The following is an 18,464-nucleotide window of genomic DNA, read 5'->3' as shown; positions in this document are numbered from 1 at the left end:
CCCTCTCCCCTCTCCCTTTCCCTCTCCCATCCCCTCTGTCTCCATCCCCCCCTCCCTCCCCCCCCCCCCCCCCCCCCCCCCCCCCCCTCTCCCTCCCCCCCTCCCTCCCCCCCTCCCTCCCCCTCTCCTCTTTAATCTCTTAAGTTTTTGCAAAGCTTGTATTGTTTCTGGCAGCTGTTTCAACCAATTGCTTTACTGCTTTAACTATAATGTGGTTATTTTCATTGCAATATATAAAAATTCACCTCTTTTGGAATGTATTAAAACTGTAATGGATAAAATCAGTATATGTTTATTTTTCTCTTACCTAATTTGGTTATGTTTCTTTATAATATTAAACATCTGAAAGAGACTAAAGGGATGCAAAAAGAATTGTCTTTTATTTGTGTGCTATTTGTGACATGGAAAATAACAGATTAGGTTATGAAGTAGGACTTTATACATAAGGTTTGAGGATATTTTTATATACAAACAATATGTTGACTTTGTCATTTAATCACATTCACCCTCTTTCATATTTGTATTTTCTTATTTCAAAACTGTTATCTACTGAAAACTAACAGTACATTAAAAGTTGTAAATGAGCTAGCATATTTGAAATTTAGACATGCCTGCTGAAGTTGAATTATAATGTTTTTAAAAATTTTTACTCCTTTTAGTTGTTAACCCTTTATCCTGATTGTTTACTCAGAGAAATTGATAGTTGCTTAAAGTTCTGATTTCTGCTCTTGCATGTTACCTCAGTAAAATATTCACTTCCCTGATTACTAAAAATTTTCTCCTTTATAGAATTAAAACACACACACACACACACACCTTTAAACAAGAATAACTAGAAGCTGTGGCTTCATTGAAGCTTAATTTTTAATTAAGGAAGGGTACTCCAGAATGAGAATTTGTGGTCTATGTACAGTTGAAAAACCATGTTAAGTTGAATTTTGATGATGATAAAATTCTTGTTAAATTAATCCATCATTTTCAGCTTTTTATAAAGGAAGAGGAAGGAAGTTATTGTCATCTCAACCTCCATTTTATCAAACATTTGTGTAATGTCAAAGGTAATTCAAGTTCTGCCATTTCGATTTACTGGAATATATTTTTCCAGCCAATTAAAGCCTTTTTCAGGTCAATTCTTTGATTGTACAGTTTCAGTTGGAATCTGGATCTGTTTGAAGTGGGGTGGGTATAGGGTTCACAAGGAGGAACAGAACCTATTTATGGAGAAGACAGCCAAGATGGGGTGATAGAACACCTCTGTCTGTGAGGGAAAGCCCTGATGAGCTAGTATACATTAATTTTGATATTCTCCTCTTGCATCAACTTAACAAACTAGCACTAGTTACAAAACATTTGTGTTGAAGCTACTACTCAGAAGCATGTGATAGTGCTTACTTAATCTGGCAATGCCTAAAACAGTAGGCATTCAGTAAATAATTATGAAAGAATATATATACTTGGTATCATTGCACATTGTGTTCTTTGTGTGTGTGTGTGTGTGTGTTAGGAATTGAACTCAAAGGTACTTTTACCACTGAGCTACATTCCCTAGTTTTTTGTTTTTTTTTCCCCCAGTTTTTAGATAGGCTTTCTCTAAGTTGCCCAGGCCTTCAATTTATGCAGCCTCCCATAGGCCCAGATACTATGGATACTATGTATTTAAAAAACAATTCAGATTGGTCTTTCCATGTAAATTAGTAAATATAGACTATTTACCATATCTTAGGGAGAAACACTTGGAATAATAAAAGGCAGCTTAGAATAAGTCACTAGCAATTTTATTAAGTATCCAAACTACAATACTTTTCCTGCAGTTTTGTTGTTTGAAATTTTTTTTCCAAAAACCTTACCAACTATTTTCTCAGTGCTTTGCTGTCTTTTAGAGTACGAGTCAATGTATCTCCACACATACAAAATTAAGTATATAAATAGAAAAATACCAAGCAATCCTGCTGTCTTGTTCAGTGTAATATTTTCAGTCATAAGTGACTATGAAAACACACAAAGAAGCTTGATACACAATTCCTAGCAATATAATCCATAATTGTAACTTTTTAGTATGAAGGAACAGCTATCTATATTGTTGATTGGTTTTAAGAAAATATCCACCTGGATCCAAATAGTTGAACTATGTTAAAAAGCTGGTTTCTATTGGTTTCTCTTTCATTTTCTTTATATAATTAATAGAAAATGATTAGAAAAGAAATGTTGCTTTTGATCTAGGTATCACATTCTTTTGATATTTGACATTTACATATCTAAACATTTAATAAACATTAAAACTTTTTAGAGATTTTAATCCATATCTCCTCTTCCTGAGTTTCTAAGGGCCATAGTTATGAAGAGGCAGCCAAGTGTTTTAAATAATTGTGAAGTCTAAATTGTAATCAGAAGGTAGTAGCTTTAAAAGGATGCTTATTTGTTTAGAACAGCTGTTGACATTTAATACAAGTATGCTATAATACTATACATACTATGCTAGTATGCTGTGATATTTCATTATTGGGAATACAGTTTATACATTAGATCCTCTTGTACTTTCTCTTTCAGTTGTCAAAATATCACCATTATTGCTGGGATTCTAAGAAATCTCTACAAATGCCTCTAATGATATCAGAAACAATTGGTTCTAATCCTGTGAACTCTCTTGTGAAGAAAGCATGTGACTCCTTTGGTTTAGAGGCCATATCTTTCAGGTCATCCAGGGGTGCCCAAGCCACACCAACAGAGAAGATGGTGATACCTGTAATGGAAATAATTTAATTAAAAGCCAGTCTAATAAATATGTACAGTTATCTATATGTTTGTGTATATATTCCATATATTGGTGTATAGTTGCAGAGAAAACTTCCTAGTAATTTCTGAAGAACTAAAGTTTCCTGTATCCAATCATTAGGTAAGTTTTAACAGTCTTTTTGATGAGATTGGTAAAACAGTATGGTCAAAACCAGAAATCTTCGTCATCAGTGTAATTTAGCACATTGACATTAATGATATGAGCACTGGTACAGAAAAAATATTTGACAAACTTCATGTCCATTCACAACACAAGAAGGAATAGAAGAAAACTTTCTTAATACATATTATCTCTTAAAAGATATCCTATAGGCTAGAGATGTAGCTCATGGTACAGTGCTGGCCTAGCATGTAGAAGCTCCTGAGTTTGATCTCCCAGCATCTCACAAAGTACACAAAAAAGTGAAAATTTCTCCTGAGATTGATGTGAGAAAGGCCTGCTATCATCACTTAAAATTAGTACATTGGAGTTCTGGCTGGCACCTTAAAGCATGAGAGAATGGCACAAGATAAGAAAATGGTGAATGTTTTCAAAGTTTACATTGGGGAACATTAACTAGTCTTCTGTAGATACCAACAATTTGTTTCCTGTATTTGTCTTGGTAGTTATATTGGCAAGCTGTCCAATCATCAGAAATTGCCAGTCTGTAATATGAAAGCAAAAATAGGGGGATGGGAGTGGGGATGTGGCTCAGTGGTAGAAAACTTCCCTGCATGTGAAGCCCTGGGTTCAATCCCTATTGCCCACCTCCAACACATACACACCAAAAAAGAAAAAAAAAAAAAATCGTGGTGATAAATTGCCAAAAAGGGGTTTCTATGAAACTGAAGTAATTTTGGTTTCATTGAAGCATTCCATCTACATTCCCTTGATTTATTATGGGGCTTTTAGTACAACTACATTTTGGTTAGGGTGATAATTATATTAGCTGAATTCACATGAATCCTAACATTGCCCTTAGAGTTTCTAGTTAATCCACTATTCAAGATTTAATTCCTTTTTTTAAAAATTTTTTTTAGTTGTAGATGGACACAATACTTTTACTTATTTTTATGTGGTGCTGAAGATTGAACCCAGTGCCTCACATGTGCAAAGCAAGCGCTCTGCATCTGAGCCACAACTCCAGCCCTAATTCCCTTTTTAAAAAATGTTATTCTAAATTGCTATACATGACAGCAGAATGCATTTCAATTCATAGTACACATATAGAGCACAATTTTTCGTGTCTATGGTTGTATACAGAGTAGAGTCACCCATTTGTGTCTTCATACTTAGGGTAATGATGTCCATTCCACCATCTTTCTTACCCTTATGTCCCCTTCCTCCCTTTTCCCCTATCTAAGGTTCCTTCATTCCTCCCATGCTCGCCTGCCCCATCCCCATTATGGATCAGCATTCTCATATCAGAAAACATTTGGTTTTTTGGGGTTGGCTTACTTAGCATAATATTCTCTCAACTCCATCCATTTACCTGCAAATGCCATGATTTTATTCTCTTGATGCTGAGTAAGTAGTATTCTATTGTGTGTGTGTGTGTGTGTGTGTGTGTGTGTGTATATATATATATATATATATATATATATATATATATGACTTTTTTTAATCCATTCATCTACTGAAGGGCATCTAGGTTGGGTCCACAATTTAGCTATTGTGAATTGTGCTGCTGTAAACATTGATGTGGCTGTGTCACTGTAGTATGCTGTTTTTAAGGCCTTTGGGTGTAAAATTCATATGCAGCAAAATGAAATTAAGCCCTTATCACTATGCATAAAAGTGGATCAAGGACCTAGGAATTAAACCAGAGACCCTGTGCCTAACAGAAGAAAAAGTAGGCCCAAACTTCCATCTTATCGGATTAGGCCCCTACTTCCTTAATAAGACTCCTGTATCTTAAGAAATAAAATTAATAAATGGGGTGGATTCAAACTAAAAGGCTTCTCAATTAAACAGGTGAATAGAGAGCCTACAGAATGGGAGCAAGTTTTTACCACCCGCACATCAGATAGAGCACTAATCTCTGAGATATGTAAAGAACTCAAAAATCTTAACACCAAAAAAACAAATAACCCAATCAATAAATGGGCCAACGAACTGAACAGACATGTCTCAGAAGATGATACACAATCAATTGACAAATATATGAAAAAAATGTTCAACATCTCTAGAAATTAGAGAAATGCAAATCAAAACTAAGATTTCATCTCCAGTCAGAATGGCAGCTATTAAGAATACAAACAACAATAAGTGTTGGCAAGGATGTGGGGGAAAATGCACACTCATACATTGCTGGTGGGACTGCAAAGTGGCAGCCAATATGGAAAGCAGTATGGAGATTCCTTGGAAGATTTCATTCTAATGTGTACAGTGATCACAGTTGCAAAGACGATATAAAGCAGGATTAGGGCTGGGGCTGTAGCTTAGTGGCAAAGCGCCTGCCTAGCATGCATGAGGCACGTATATACTTACACTTAGTTTAGGAAAAAATAAAGTTGTAACCCTAAAAGCCCAATCTGATTCCTGTTTTTTTGTGAGGAATAATTTTCATGAAATTTCAGTGTGGCCTAACCTCATCATAGGAAAGTTACACAGAAATTTAGTTCATTTTAGCCTGAATACAATCCTAAATTAGTTCAGTACACGAAGTTTGAGAAATGCCAACAGGAAGGTAAGTCTTCACTTGAACATAGGTTAGTTACTTATGTGTAAAAACTACTACTACAAAGGAGATGTATAGCTTAAATTGGATGTATCCATTCTCTGTACTGCTTCAGTATTCTCATAGATATACGAGTATACAATAAACATTAAGAGAGTTCCCAACATATAGAAAAGAGGGTTTAGTCATTAGGAATTGAAGGGAAAAGGAGGTACAGAAAAGTGTAGAAGAATGCAAGGCTGTTGATTCTCCCCTCCCAACTCATTTACTTACATCTCCACAAAGGGAATCCTAGCTTTTTTTTTTTTAATCCTCTTTGATCTCAGCAATGTATTAAAGTCTTAAGAAACATAGATCTTTTCCAAAAGTAATAATAAGGTTGGAGTGAGGAAAGTCCCTACCATTTTAAAACACAAGAGAGTGTGTTCATTAGCTCAAGAAGAAAATTTAGTTTAGATAGGATTGGGTTAAACTGTTTATTGGTGACCTTATCTTGGAAAAGTCATGCTGGACTGAAAATTTTAAAGACAAAAGTTTTAATAGTCACACAGTTGGCATGGTAAACAGTGATTATTTGGGGATATATTCCAAATTTGAGCCAAACATGAGCACCTGTAACTTAAGTCCTTAACACATGATGGTTCTCAAGACAGTTCTAATAATCCAGTAGGTTAGGAGTGTGCACTTAAGCCAGCATGCTTAGGTTCGAATCCTTGCATTGCCATACTTAACAGCTGTATCAGATTGTTTCCTTCTCTGTGGAATGAGATTAGTAGGGCTGCTCTGACAAATCAACTAATATTGGATCAAGTTCTTAGAACAATGACTGCTAGTACACTGCAGGTGTTTGTTCAATAAAATAAATACTTTCATTTACTCCCTAAATTCACAGAACCCCTCCTCAGTTCCCTTTCCATACAAAGGACAAGGATCTTACCTGCATCATGTGCAGCAGCAGCAGGACCTCGGACATCATCATAGGACTGCCCATCTGTGACAATTACCAGGAAGTTCTTGTTGGGACTGTCCCTCACAGGACCAAACACATTTCTCACAGTAAAGGAAATGGCATCACCAGTGGCCGTTCCACCACTCATATATCGGATGTTCCTAATAACAGCAAGGATATTCTCCTTGGTGTTATAATCAGTGAAACTGAATTCTGTGCGCTGATCGTAAGTGAACTGTACAGCAGCTATCTTGGCACCAATGTCTGAGATTTCAAAAGTCTTGGCTATGTTGGAAACAAATTCAAGCATCAGGCGGAAATTACTATCTCCAACGCTGCTGGAGCCATCAATTAGGAAGGCAATGTTCACTGAGTTATAACAGGTCTTGCTGCACATCATTTGCTCATGAGTACAGAGCTTCTGTACCAGAGGCTTTACATATTTTGTGGTGCCAAACCAGTTGGGCATATGGTAAGAGAAGAAGCCATTATTCCGACAGACAGCCTAATGGGGGAGACACATGAAAGATATCCAATGAGATCAAAACTTGTCTCTAAAAGTTTTGAAAATATTCAATCTTGGGTGTTCAAGAGTTAATCAGGGCCAGTCAGCACCCCATGCTTAAGGTGCAAAACTGAATCAATACAATCAGAACAGAAGATGTCCCTTACCCCCTTACCTTGTCAACAAATGCAACATCCTGAACCATCCCCAATTCTTCAGGGATAGGTTTGGCCACAGAAACTATAAATACATTGACTCCAAACTCTCTGGCCACAATGCCTGCTTCCTCAATGTCATCAGAAGGCCAACCATCAATAAACACCACCACCACTTTGGGGATCCCTTTTCTCACTCCATTATCAGCTGTGAAAAATTTCTGAGCAGTATGCTTCAAGGCTTTGCCTGGGTTTAAAAAGATGCAAACAGGCAGCATTTACCACTGCTCAAATGACATTTCTATTTCCCTGTGGCAACTTGTTACTATTAAGTTTAAGAACATATATGGAACTTGATTCTATAATAGCTGCCTCAACTGGAAAAGTTTAATTATACTTCAGGCCTATTTTTTGTCTTCACTACCCACATTACTACCCCCTTTACCTCCCAGAAGCCTCACATTTCCTTACCTCATGTCAATCACTAGTCAGAAACACAAAACTGACTCCTACTCCTGTCATGTGCTTTCTTGCCCGTTGGTGAATGACAGATGAGTACCTCTAAGAATCAGGAACAATAAGTTCTCTCTTCAGAGGGTCAATTGTCTAATTCTTTCTGCCACATCTGCATTCATTAGATAAGTCTGTTAATCTTTGCTTCTTTTTACCAGTATAGTGATATCCAGCCTATCTCATATAAAGATTATAAATGAATGTTTTAGGTTTTTTAAAATAAGAACTATCAATTAACACCTTGGTATATTTCCCATTATAAATTGAATATTTATCTCAGGTGATCAGATGCAGGTCTAGCTAAGATTCCAGTACCAGGAGGAAGAGTTTTACAACAGTTCATATAAAATGGCCTAACACTGTTTCACATGTCTGATCACTAATAACTCTTCTATATTACATCCTGGGTGTCCAAGTCTACTTACCTGTATTGGAATTACCTCCTCTGAAACCTACTTCCTTTATGGCAAACAAAACATCTTTGGCTGATGTGAAGTTTTTCAAATAAAACTCTATCTTGGGATGTTCACTATGATTTAAAAAAAAGATATTATCCAATAAGTATTGGGAATGTTGAGAAGGTAATAAGCCACATTAGATGCCTTAAAAAAAGTTTGTAAATCAGACAATACCCTTTGTGGTACTAGGGATTACACCCAGCAGCACTCTACCTGTGAGCTACATCCCCATTCCTTTTTAAGATTTAAAAAAAAAATTTTTTAGTTGTAGATGGACACAATACCTTTATTTTATTTGCTTATTTTTATGTGGTCCTGGGGATCAAACCCAGTGCCTCAAACATCCTAGGCAAGTGCTATATCACTGAGCGACAACCCCGGGCCCCACTCCTTTTTAATGAGACAGGGTCTTGCTAAATTGCCCAGGCTGGCCTCAAACTTTTGACCTCCTGCCTCAGCCTTCCTGAGTAGCTGAGATTATAGGCATGTGCCCCCTATGTTTCTGTTTTAATCCCACAGTATATAGTCAACTAAGACACTGCATCCTTTCTTGAATTTTTGAGGATATTTTAAAAATATAAGTACAATTTTTTTAGAGAGAGAGAGAATTTTTTAATATTTATTTTTTAGTTTTCTGTGGACACAACATCTTTGTTTGTATGTGGTGCTGAGAATCGAACCCGGGCCACACGCATGCCAGGCAAGCGCGCTACTGCTTGAGCCACATCCCCAGCCCCATAAGTACAATTTTTAAAATATGGCAAATATGATTGCTACATTGGGGGTTTATTCTGAGTAATAAACTGATACATATCACATGTACAATCTCATTTCATCTTAATTTAAAAGTAGATTATTATCCTGACTCTATAAGTGGAAAAACTTAGGTCAGAGCACTCAGGTAATTTGCCCAACAAAACATAGCTGCATTTTAAATTTAGGGGTTGTCTGGCTGGCTCCAGAGTTTATTCCAAGACAATATGAAGCACCTGAAATTGGGCTTGGCTCAGGGCACTGGGTTTAATGGAAGTCTGCATTTTTGGGCACCAGGTATCTGGGAAACAGCTGCAGGTGAGACTGGGTCTGCTCCAGTGAGGAAGCCTGGAAGCACTGAACAATCTTGGGTCTCGTACCCAGGTCTCTTCCATAGAGAGGGACAAGTTCAATGATACTAAGGCCAACATTTTTTTTAAATGGAAAAAGTTACAAGGAAATGAATTATATTATGACATTAACTTTTGCTTATAATAAATGATAATGATATTTGCTGATCTTAAAAGTATATGTATTGTGAGAGATTTTAATACAAAATAGCTGGGCATGGTAGCATGCAACTGTACGCCCAGCTGCTCAGAAAGCTGTATGAATCTTCTGAATCTTTTGAGTCCAGGACAGAGTGGAATCTTTTGAGTCTAGGACACAGTGGGTAATATAGTGAGACCCTGAATCAAGAAAAAAATAATATTAAAATTAATATTAAAAAATTGGGGGCTGGTAGAGCACTTGCTTGGCACATGTGAAGCACTGGGTTCAATCCTCAGCACCAACCACATAAAAATAAATAAATAAATAAATAAAGGCATTGTGTCTATCTAAAATTAAAAATATTTTTAAAAATTTCATTTCTCTGTGTGTGTGTGTCAAGTGCTCTAACACTGAGTTACATCCCCCTACTCTGTGTATATTAGAGACCATGTTGAGTAAATACAAAGTACAATTTATTATATTTCGGTTTTAGATCAGCAGTATTTCATAAGTGCAAAAGTTTAAGATCTCAGCATTATCAGTAGCTTAAGTCAAAACTTTTTAAGGGCTGGGCACAGTGGCGCACACCTGTGATCCCAGCAATCTCGAATTCAAAGCCAGCCTCAGCAACAGCAAGGCACTAAGCAACTCAATGAGATCCTGTCTCTAAATAAAATACAAAATAGGGCTGGAGATGTGGCTCAGTGGTCCAGTGCCCCTGAGTTTAATCCCCAGTACAAAAAAAAAAAAAAAAAAACCTTTTGAGGGACAAGAATAGCACTAATTATATTTCTGTATATCTGGTAGTTTGATTTCTGCACACCTGATAAAATGTTGGGTCACAAAATCAGATTTCATGGCTTGATAACCTTTTCACTTTTGTAGTTACTGTTCAACTATCCAAATTATGATTACGAGGTCAGTCATATTTTGCATCCTTAATGATACATTCTGTTCTTCAACTTAAATATAGACTATTGACACAGTTTTTCTAAAATTTCTTTCTGAAGTACAAAAGCTAGAAACCGGGAAGTTTATAAGAAGCTAGTCTTTGTGTCTACACAGTAGTGTAGCTTTCCCCTTAAAAACTAATTGGGTCAAATTAACCCAAAAAGTATAGGAAATGAACTGCATGGAATTGCCTGATGGGATATTAAACTGTACAATAAAACCGTTATAATAAAAACAATGTAAAAATGATGTAAGAATTAGCGTAAGAGCTTGGATGCCTATAATCCCAGCTAGTGGGGAGGCTGAGGCAGGAAAATCATAAGTTTGTGGCCAGTAACTTAGTGAGACTCTGTCTCAAACAAAAGAAAAGGAAAGGGAAAACAAAACAAAATAAAAAAAGATTTAGCATTTGGATCAAAGAAATAGACTTGCCCAGGGGCTGGGGTTGTGGCTCAGCGGTAGAGCGCTCGCCTAGCATGTGTGAGGCCCTGGGTTTGATCCTCAATACCACATATAAATAAATAAATAAATAAATAAATAAAATAAAGTTATTGTGTCAACTACAACTATATATATATATATATATATATATATATATATATATATATATTTTTTTTTTTTTTTTTTTAAGAAATAGACTTGCCCAAACTTGTACATAAAAATGATACCACAGTACTGGAAGTGTGGCTCAGTGGTCAAGTACTTGCCTAGTATGTGAAAGACCCTGTGTTCAATCCCCAGCACTATAAAAAGAAAAAGAAAAAATATACCACAAATAAAGGAATTAGGAGCTCTTTTTTTTTCTTTTTTGAGATGAAGGACAAATTATTAAATTGTATGAAAATTAACAGACATGGCTGGGTATGGCAGCTCACATCTGTAATCCCAGTGGCTCGGGAGGCTTACGCAGGAGGATGGAGACTTTAAAGCCAACCTCAGCAACTTAGCGAGGCTCTAAGCAACTCAGTGAGACCCTGTCTCTAAATAAAATACCTTAAAAAGGGGCTGGGGATGTGGCAGCTCAGTGGTTAAGTGCCCCTGAGTTCAATCCCTGATACAAAAAAAAAAAAAAAATCAACAGTCATCTCACACCAAACACACATGCATGCACACACAACTACATAATTAATTTAGTTTATCTAAATAAACTAAAAGTGAAGCCAATTATGAAAAATAACCTAACAAAATATGAGTTACTGTTTGCAATAGTACTGGTGACACCTTTATACGCTAATAGTAGTTTAAGTTGGTTCAACTTTCTAGAAAGCAATTCTATTTCAGAAACCTTCAAAATGTCAGAACTAACACGTAGAATTCTAGCCTAATGAAATCATCAGAGATGGACACAAGGATGAAGAAAGGATGCTCATCACAGTGTAGTGTTCAATGGTGAAAAAACAATAGCATGGTTAGGTAACTGTACAAAGGAATATTATGAAACATTTTTTTTTTGATGAATGCTTGTGATGAGAAAATGCTCAAAATACTGAGGGATGACAGGATACAAGACATTTTAAATGACCAACCTTTTTAAAAATTTATATATCAAAAATTTTCTTAAAGGAAACAGAAGTTTTTATAATGACTATCTCTGGGACCTATGATCTGAGAAATTTCAAGCTTGCTATAATGAGTATACTGTAATTCTAAAAGACATCATAACTATTATTTTAATATTAAAAGATCTCCAAACCAAGGGAATATAGAAAGAGCTAAGCAGAATAATGGCAGAATAGGAAAGAGAAATGGACAAATTATTGTTTCTTCCTTTTGAAAAGAGAAACTTGGAATTAAGCAGAGTAGATAGATGTGACTGGTGATTTATGTGAGCAACAAGACCTTTAAGCTCACCTTCTGGTCTTTATATATAGATAGCATATCATTTTCCAATCCTTTTGTTCCAAAAAGGAGGCACTCAGACCTAATAGTCTGCCCAGATGTTTTTCTTTCTTTTTATTTATTTATTTATTTTTGTTACTTTTGTTGCTTTGTTTGTTTTCTTTTTTTGCATTGCTGGGGATGGAATCCACAGCCTTGCACATGTTAGGCAAACACCTGCCCAGTCAGTCTTAAATTCTAAGTGTATAGTTTGAAAATTCAGCTTGTCCACAACTCAGTATGTTTACATGGAGCTCATGATTGTATCAGAATGATAATTCATCATCATTCAAGATATCAGTCACCTCCGTTTTAAACAAGTTGGTACCTGGCTTGAACAAGACCCACGTGTGGTCCCTCTGTTCCAATTCCCAACATCAGAGCCACTTTCCCAACAAAATTCTTCTGTAAATTAAATCTGCGCTGCCCAATATTAAAGCTTCCATCAATCAGAAAGGCGATGTCTGCTTTACAGTCTGTGGATAGTCAAACAAGTCCTTTTGTTAGCAGTCACAAGAGGAGGCAGGGGAAATGCTATTTACTCAAATGGATGTCTCATTCTTACCTTTATTGCCAGTTTTCTTCTCTGGTGTTTTCTTTAGTCGTTTGCCTAAAGTAAAGGGAACACTTAGAATAAGCAAAAGAAACTTTCAGAGCAAGAAGCTCACATGGGGGAAAAGCTCACAACAAAGAATGTCATTCTTGTAAAGACTTTTTTTTTTTTTTTAAGTTACTTGCCTCATGATTTCCTGGGCCAGGAAGCAATGCCCAACAAAGAAATAAGACAGGACTGTTATAGGCCTACATATTTGATGTATCTCTGATTCAAGAATTTGATATCTCAAACTTACAGTGGAGTCAGATTGGTAAATAAGAACCTAATTTTCTTAATGATTTTTAAAAATATCTTCGTTTTTATTTATTTTTGTATGTGGTGCTGAGGATTGACCCTAGGGCATCACCCATGCGAGGCAAGAGCTCTACAACTGAGCTACAACCTCAGGACCCTTAATTTATTTTATTTTATTATTATTATTTTTTTTACTTTAAAATGACTATAGTTTAGTGGGCTGGGGCTGGGGCTGGGGCTTAGCGGTAGCGCACTTGCCTGGCATGTGCGAGGCACTGAGTTCGATTCTCAGCACCACATATGCATAAATAAAATAAAGGTCTATCAACAACTAAAAATATATTTTTAAAAAATTTAAAAAAATAAAATGATTATAGTTTATAAAAGGGGATCCTGGCTTTTTTTTTTTCAGTACACACTAATTCCTTTTATTCATATGACAGTGCAGTAATTAAGGAATAAAGTAAATGAAACTAGAAATAAGTTCATGGTACTTTGACCATTTCCTAGGCATGGTCTGTCAGAAAAGGTAGGACTTCAAGAGAATGATTGGTAGTAGAGATGATAATTGAAAATATAAGAAGGGATCTGAAATACAAAATTTAATGTTTCTGTCTGCAATATGTCAGTAAACAGATTTTACTTTATAATATCAATCTTTAACATCACATTTTAAAAGGAAAGAGTCTACCAATAACACGTTTATTTGTAACTGCCAAATGCTCTGTCAGGCAACTAGGAGACAGGTTCCACATTTCATACCTGTTGATGGACGTGCCGTGGACACTGCCTGTCCTGTGGCTTCCTGAGCACCACTTTTGCCTTCTGTTAAGATAAAGAGAAGTCTATTTTTTCTTCCTTTTTAATATTAAAGCATTATAAATCTTATTTAGAATTCTGAATAATAAATACAACAGGGTGATGGTGATTAAGGACATAAACTGCATGCTAGTATCAGAGAACCAAAATGGATTCTTTTCTATCACATTTGAAAGGATCACAGTTTGAAGGGATTTGCAGTTTAGTGTCACACTGAGTTTTTTCGCATTCTGAATGCAGTCAATTCAAATTTGTATTGCCATTGTCTGAGAGCAAGATCATTCTTCCCCCATTCACCCAAGTTTGGAGGCTGGAGTGATATATGACCCTTCTGGTCTCCTGACTCTGTCCCATAGTTGAACTCTTCTTGACCACAGGTTTTTCTATCAGAATTAAAGAAGTTGGACTAAGAAACAGGAAACTTTTTGAGGGGGGAGGGGCATTGGGGGCAATATTTATAAGTGAGAACAATATAATTGTACCTACTAGTCACTGTGAAAGAAGCAGACCACCTGGAAAGCATCTGAGACTGGATGCCATTGGCATCTACAGAGGAATAGTTTTCTCGGCCAGGTAGGCTATAGATGCGTACAGGTCCTCCTGAGATGCTGATTACTCCCCTGCAACACGAGAGGAACAGTTGAGACGCCATCCACACCTTTTCAGGGCATCAGGCTGACATATAGTGCCCTGTTGCATCTATCACTCTGATTAATCAAGAAAACTATTCAGCAGGGAAATCGAGTGCTGCCAGTCTTTTAAAAACTTGCTTACACAGGAACAAAATCTGCCTGAGGAAATGGTTTTGTGCTGTTGAACTTCCTCAGTGTTGATGAGAATACGCTTGTAGGATCCTATTCCCTACCACTCAGAGACTGAGTTAATAAAACAATTTTCCTAAGTTACTCTAACTACATGATCTTGCACTGAATTTTTTTTTAAAGTGACCTATCGACTGCAGGATATTGTTTAACACTTGTAAAACAATAGTGACCTTGAGCAAAATTCTTGACAAACTGAGTTCAATTTTCTAAACTGTAAGATTGAGTAGAACTGTACCTGCCTTGTAGACTAGTGGCAAAGTTAAAATGATGGCTGGCACAGTGAAAGCTCCATAATACATGACATGATTAGAAATGTTTTAGAACCACAAAATCTAGCCATCAAAAAGTAATGCAGGGATGGGGCTGTAGCTCAGTGGTAGAGCATTTGCCACACAAGTGTGAAGCATTGGGTTTGATCCCTAGCACCACATAAAAAAATGAATTGATAAACAAAGATATTGTGTGTCCATCTACAGCTAAAAAATATTAACAAACAAACAAAGAGCTAACGCAATCTGCCGTTTGTTAGAAAGCTTCCTTTGTATATTTGGTGTTTCAGGAAACTTTAAAACTTTAAATATATCTATATTCTATGGCCAAAACTGGCACCAAATAAAGTGAGGGAGGAAAGAGGTCCAGATGCTTAAAGTGGGAAAGAAAATAATTTATGCTTGTATCCCCCTCTCCCCTGGTGTATGGGCTTACCTGTGGATAGCAGCCCCGCATATGCTTGATACAGAAGCATAAACTATGTTCCCAAACACAGAGAATTCCTCAGGAGGGCAGCCACCTGGGCAAAGGACATCTGCTTTCTCTTTCCTGATGTCCAAGCCTCTGGTAAAGCATGTGATAGCAATAGGAACTGAAGAAATAGGAGGGAATGTAATAAGCATCCTTGGGACTTCTTTGGGAGCAATGGTGGGGAACCAGCGCATGAGAGTTAAATTTTACTTCCCTAGTTTCTACACCATTGACACATGTACCATTTTACATCATTCCCAGATTTTAATAAGTGAAAAGTTGGTTTTCTAGTTTAATTTACTCCCCAGCCACTAGAGAAGTCTAATGTCATAATTTTCTCAGTTCTTAATCAGTTTGGAAATACACTGGATCTAGAAAATAGCATTATTCATTGAACATTTATTCATTCCAGAAACAGAAATCCAACTCTGAGGAAGTTATGTTCATGGTTGACATGATGTGTTGGTAGTGAATCCAAAATGAGCCTTTCTGGAACATTTTCATAGGTATATGTAAAATTCTCTCTAAGCTACCTTTCCCTTCACAGCAACATTTATCCAAGTTGCCCTATAAATAAAGAGCCTTAAAATCACAAGTTCCCTTAAATAAACCAGTAATATGATGCTTAGATTGACAGAATGTTATTTACTTCAATCATTTATTTTACAGATGAGAAAACTAAACCATGGGGTTAATTTGCCCAAGGAACATTCTACAACTTCCAAAAGACAGGACACAAGGAAGTTAGTCCCATCAGAATGGAGCATTTTTATCTTAATTGAACCTGATTATTTCTGCTCCAGATCTGTCCAAAGAAATATTTCAGGCAGTGAATGCATTTTTAGAAAGCACTGTTAATATGCTCAAGTTTTGCACTGTTAACCTGACTAATAAAGAATCAAAGTTTTTACTATAAAAGACACTAGGTAATATGTAACCCTCAGTAATACGTAACAAGATAACAATAAGAAATGTTAATTGGTCCATTTACTGTAGATATTAAATTGAGATTAACATTACTAAATGCATTTTCCAAACACAGGAAAATGGCCTCTAAAACTTTTTGAAACAGATTTTTCAAACAAACAAACTCTCCTTTTTCCAAGAGAGGAATACTGTCTGGTCACATTGCCCAATTGAGTAGCTTGCCTCTAACAAGGACCCTCTCTGTTTCCTCCGTGTTGAGCTGAACGTGTGGACTGGAAGAGAAGGAGAATGGCAGGTATACGCTGAGCTCAGAGCTCAGACCTCTAGAAAACTGCGAAGTTAAAATCCTTACCGAAAACAGGAGCCTCAAACCTATTATCAAACAGCCCCAATAGTATTTTCGGCTGGTAGGGACAATACTGGAATTTGGCGCAGAGACTGCCTTCACCTGCTAATGCGACTTTACTGGAGGAAGGAGTGAGAAATGCAGCCGGGTGCAATACTTAACCTCATTTCTACTTTCATGGAAAACAACAGATTTTAGAAAATACACGGAACCACACACTTCAATACCCAGACCTCTACACGTGAAACAGACTTTTTTTAGTCTTTCTCATATGCGAATGGGACCACAACTCTGCTTTTTCTAGGGATTACACCTGAAACACAGGTAGGAGGTAAATCAAGGTAGGATAACGACATGAGCCTCCCCGTCTCTCGGCTACGAAAACTTGAAGGTTTCTCTGGACCCCAAACGCAGCGGAACCGCCGGAACTAGTGTGCCCCTCAGTGGGGATCAACAGGTACCCCTGCTTGGACCTTTCCTGCTGGCGCTCTGGTCTGGAGCTCGGTGGGATGGGTGGGCATGGAGAGAGGCTTTCTTCTCTGAGCCAGGGGAAGAACGTCCTCACCGTACCCCCAGAGAGCCCCTCGCGCGGGAGAACAGGTAAGCCAGAGCAAATCCAAGGTCGGGGTGAATGCTGGCGAGCCAACTAGCGGCTCGAACCTTCGCGTCCTCTGCCTCTTCCCCTGGAGCCAAGGTGCAGGGGGGTCGATCTGATGATTCTCGGTTGACCCTCGGCTCCTCCGACCGCCAGGTCCGAGCCCTCCTTCCTTGACCCGGGAACCCACAACTCACCTGGTCCCTCGCTGCCCGCGGGTTCCGGCAGCAGCGTCAGACAGATACCTACGAAGAGAGGAAAGCGCGAGGACTGGCTCCGGCCTCCACCCCACTTGGCGCGAGGGGAAGCGGGGCGGTGAGGGACGCGTACCCACCGAGACAGAGAACTATGATCCAGGCTGCAGACATGGTGGTTGAGGGACTGTTCGGACCTGGGAGAGAGCAAGACTGTGAAGGAGGCTAGAGTGGGGGAAGGGGCCAGTGCCCAGCTCACGACGCCCGCCCGCCCCCTCCTCAGAGACGTCTTTCCCCTAGTAAACCCGGGGACCGCGGAGGATGGGAGGGGACCGCGGAGGATGGGAGGGGACCGACGAGCCGCTGCTCCCGGACCAGCCCCTCTAGATCTGAAGGCGGCACTGCGGCTGCAAATCGAGCCAAACCCAGAATCGATGTGCAACCCCAGATTGGGGTTGCGGGGTGGTGGGAGGGATGGCGCCAATATGAAGACAAACAGACAAGCTAGGAGCGACAAAGGAGAGGCAGGAACTTGCAAGCGCCACGGATCCCACCCGCGAGAGCCGGCCGCCCACAGTCCTGCACCTGCGTGGGATCCGCCCGGCTCCGCTCGAGTGCGGAAAGCGCAGCTCCCGCGGCCGCTATAAAGGCTGGGTCGCGCGCATGAGCACTGTGTGGGGGGCACGCTGGAGGGAGCTGGGAGCCGGTCCCCCGGGGCCGGACGGTGGCAGTCCAGCTCCTCCCTCACCCCCTTCCGGCCCCTGGGTGAGGCCGGCGCGGAGGCGCCTCCCACCCGCGGAGTGGATTTCGGCCACCTGGACGCGGCGTCTGATTGTCCCTAAGGGAGAAGAGAAGGTCCGGGTCAGAGTCCCGGGGGGCCCCGTGGGCCCGGTGGGACTTGGCGTCGGAGGGAGTGTGGGAGCGCAGCGGGAAGGGCACCTAGGGATGTGCGCTCAGGCCAGACGGCACCCGACGTGCAGGTTGTCCGACTTGCCTCAACCGCGCCGCGCAGCCCAGCGGGGGTCTCACCGCCGGCCTCCGCTGCCTCCACCCAGGCTGGA

General features: G+C 39.0%; 1 protein-coding gene across 1 annotated transcript; it reads right to left on the bottom strand.

Moving 5' to 3' along the window:
* Positions 1-361: 361 nt before the first annotated feature.
* Positions 362-18,118, bottom strand: Coch (cochlin). The gene is made up of 12 exons (XM_046465302.2): positions 17,989-18,118; positions 17,544-17,600; positions 17,407-17,454; positions 15,306-15,462; positions 14,263-14,396; positions 13,720-13,782; positions 12,673-12,717; positions 12,436-12,583; positions 8,001-8,104; positions 7,083-7,309; positions 6,391-6,907; positions 362-2,740 (listed from the first exon to the last, which is right to left on the bottom strand). Exons 2-12 carry the CDS (start codon positions 17,575-17,577, stop codon positions 2,565-2,567), a joined length of 1,653 nt encoding a protein of 550 aa, XP_046321258.1. The 5' UTR covers positions 17,578-17,600; positions 17,989-18,118; the 3' UTR covers positions 362-2,564.
* Positions 18,119-18,464: the final 346 nt, after the last annotated feature.

Source organism: Marmota monax, unplaced genomic scaffold, assembly GCF_021218885.2.
Source record: "Marmota monax isolate L192 unplaced genomic scaffold, Marmota_monax_Labrador192_F-V1.1 WCK01_AAM20220418_F8-fsc00079, whole genome shotgun sequence".
NCBI lineage: Eukaryota > Metazoa > Chordata > Mammalia > Rodentia > Sciuridae > Marmota > Marmota monax.
The sequence above is the reverse complement of the archived record's forward strand: the minus strand, read 5'-3'. Positions and strand labels throughout refer to the sequence as shown.

Coding starts and splice junctions, on each gene's coding strand:
- Coch (XM_046465302.2), bottom strand. CDS start 17,577: ATGTCTGCAGCCTGGATCATAGTTCTCTGTCTCG. Junction 17,455..17,543: donor GATCATAGTTCTCTGTCTCG/GTGGGTACGCGT, acceptor CTCTCTTCGTAG/GTATCTGTCTGACGCTGCTG. Junction 6,908..7,082: donor ATGTTGCATTTGTTGACAAG/GTAAGGGGGTAA, acceptor CTCCCCCATTAG/GCTGTCTGTCGGAATAATGG.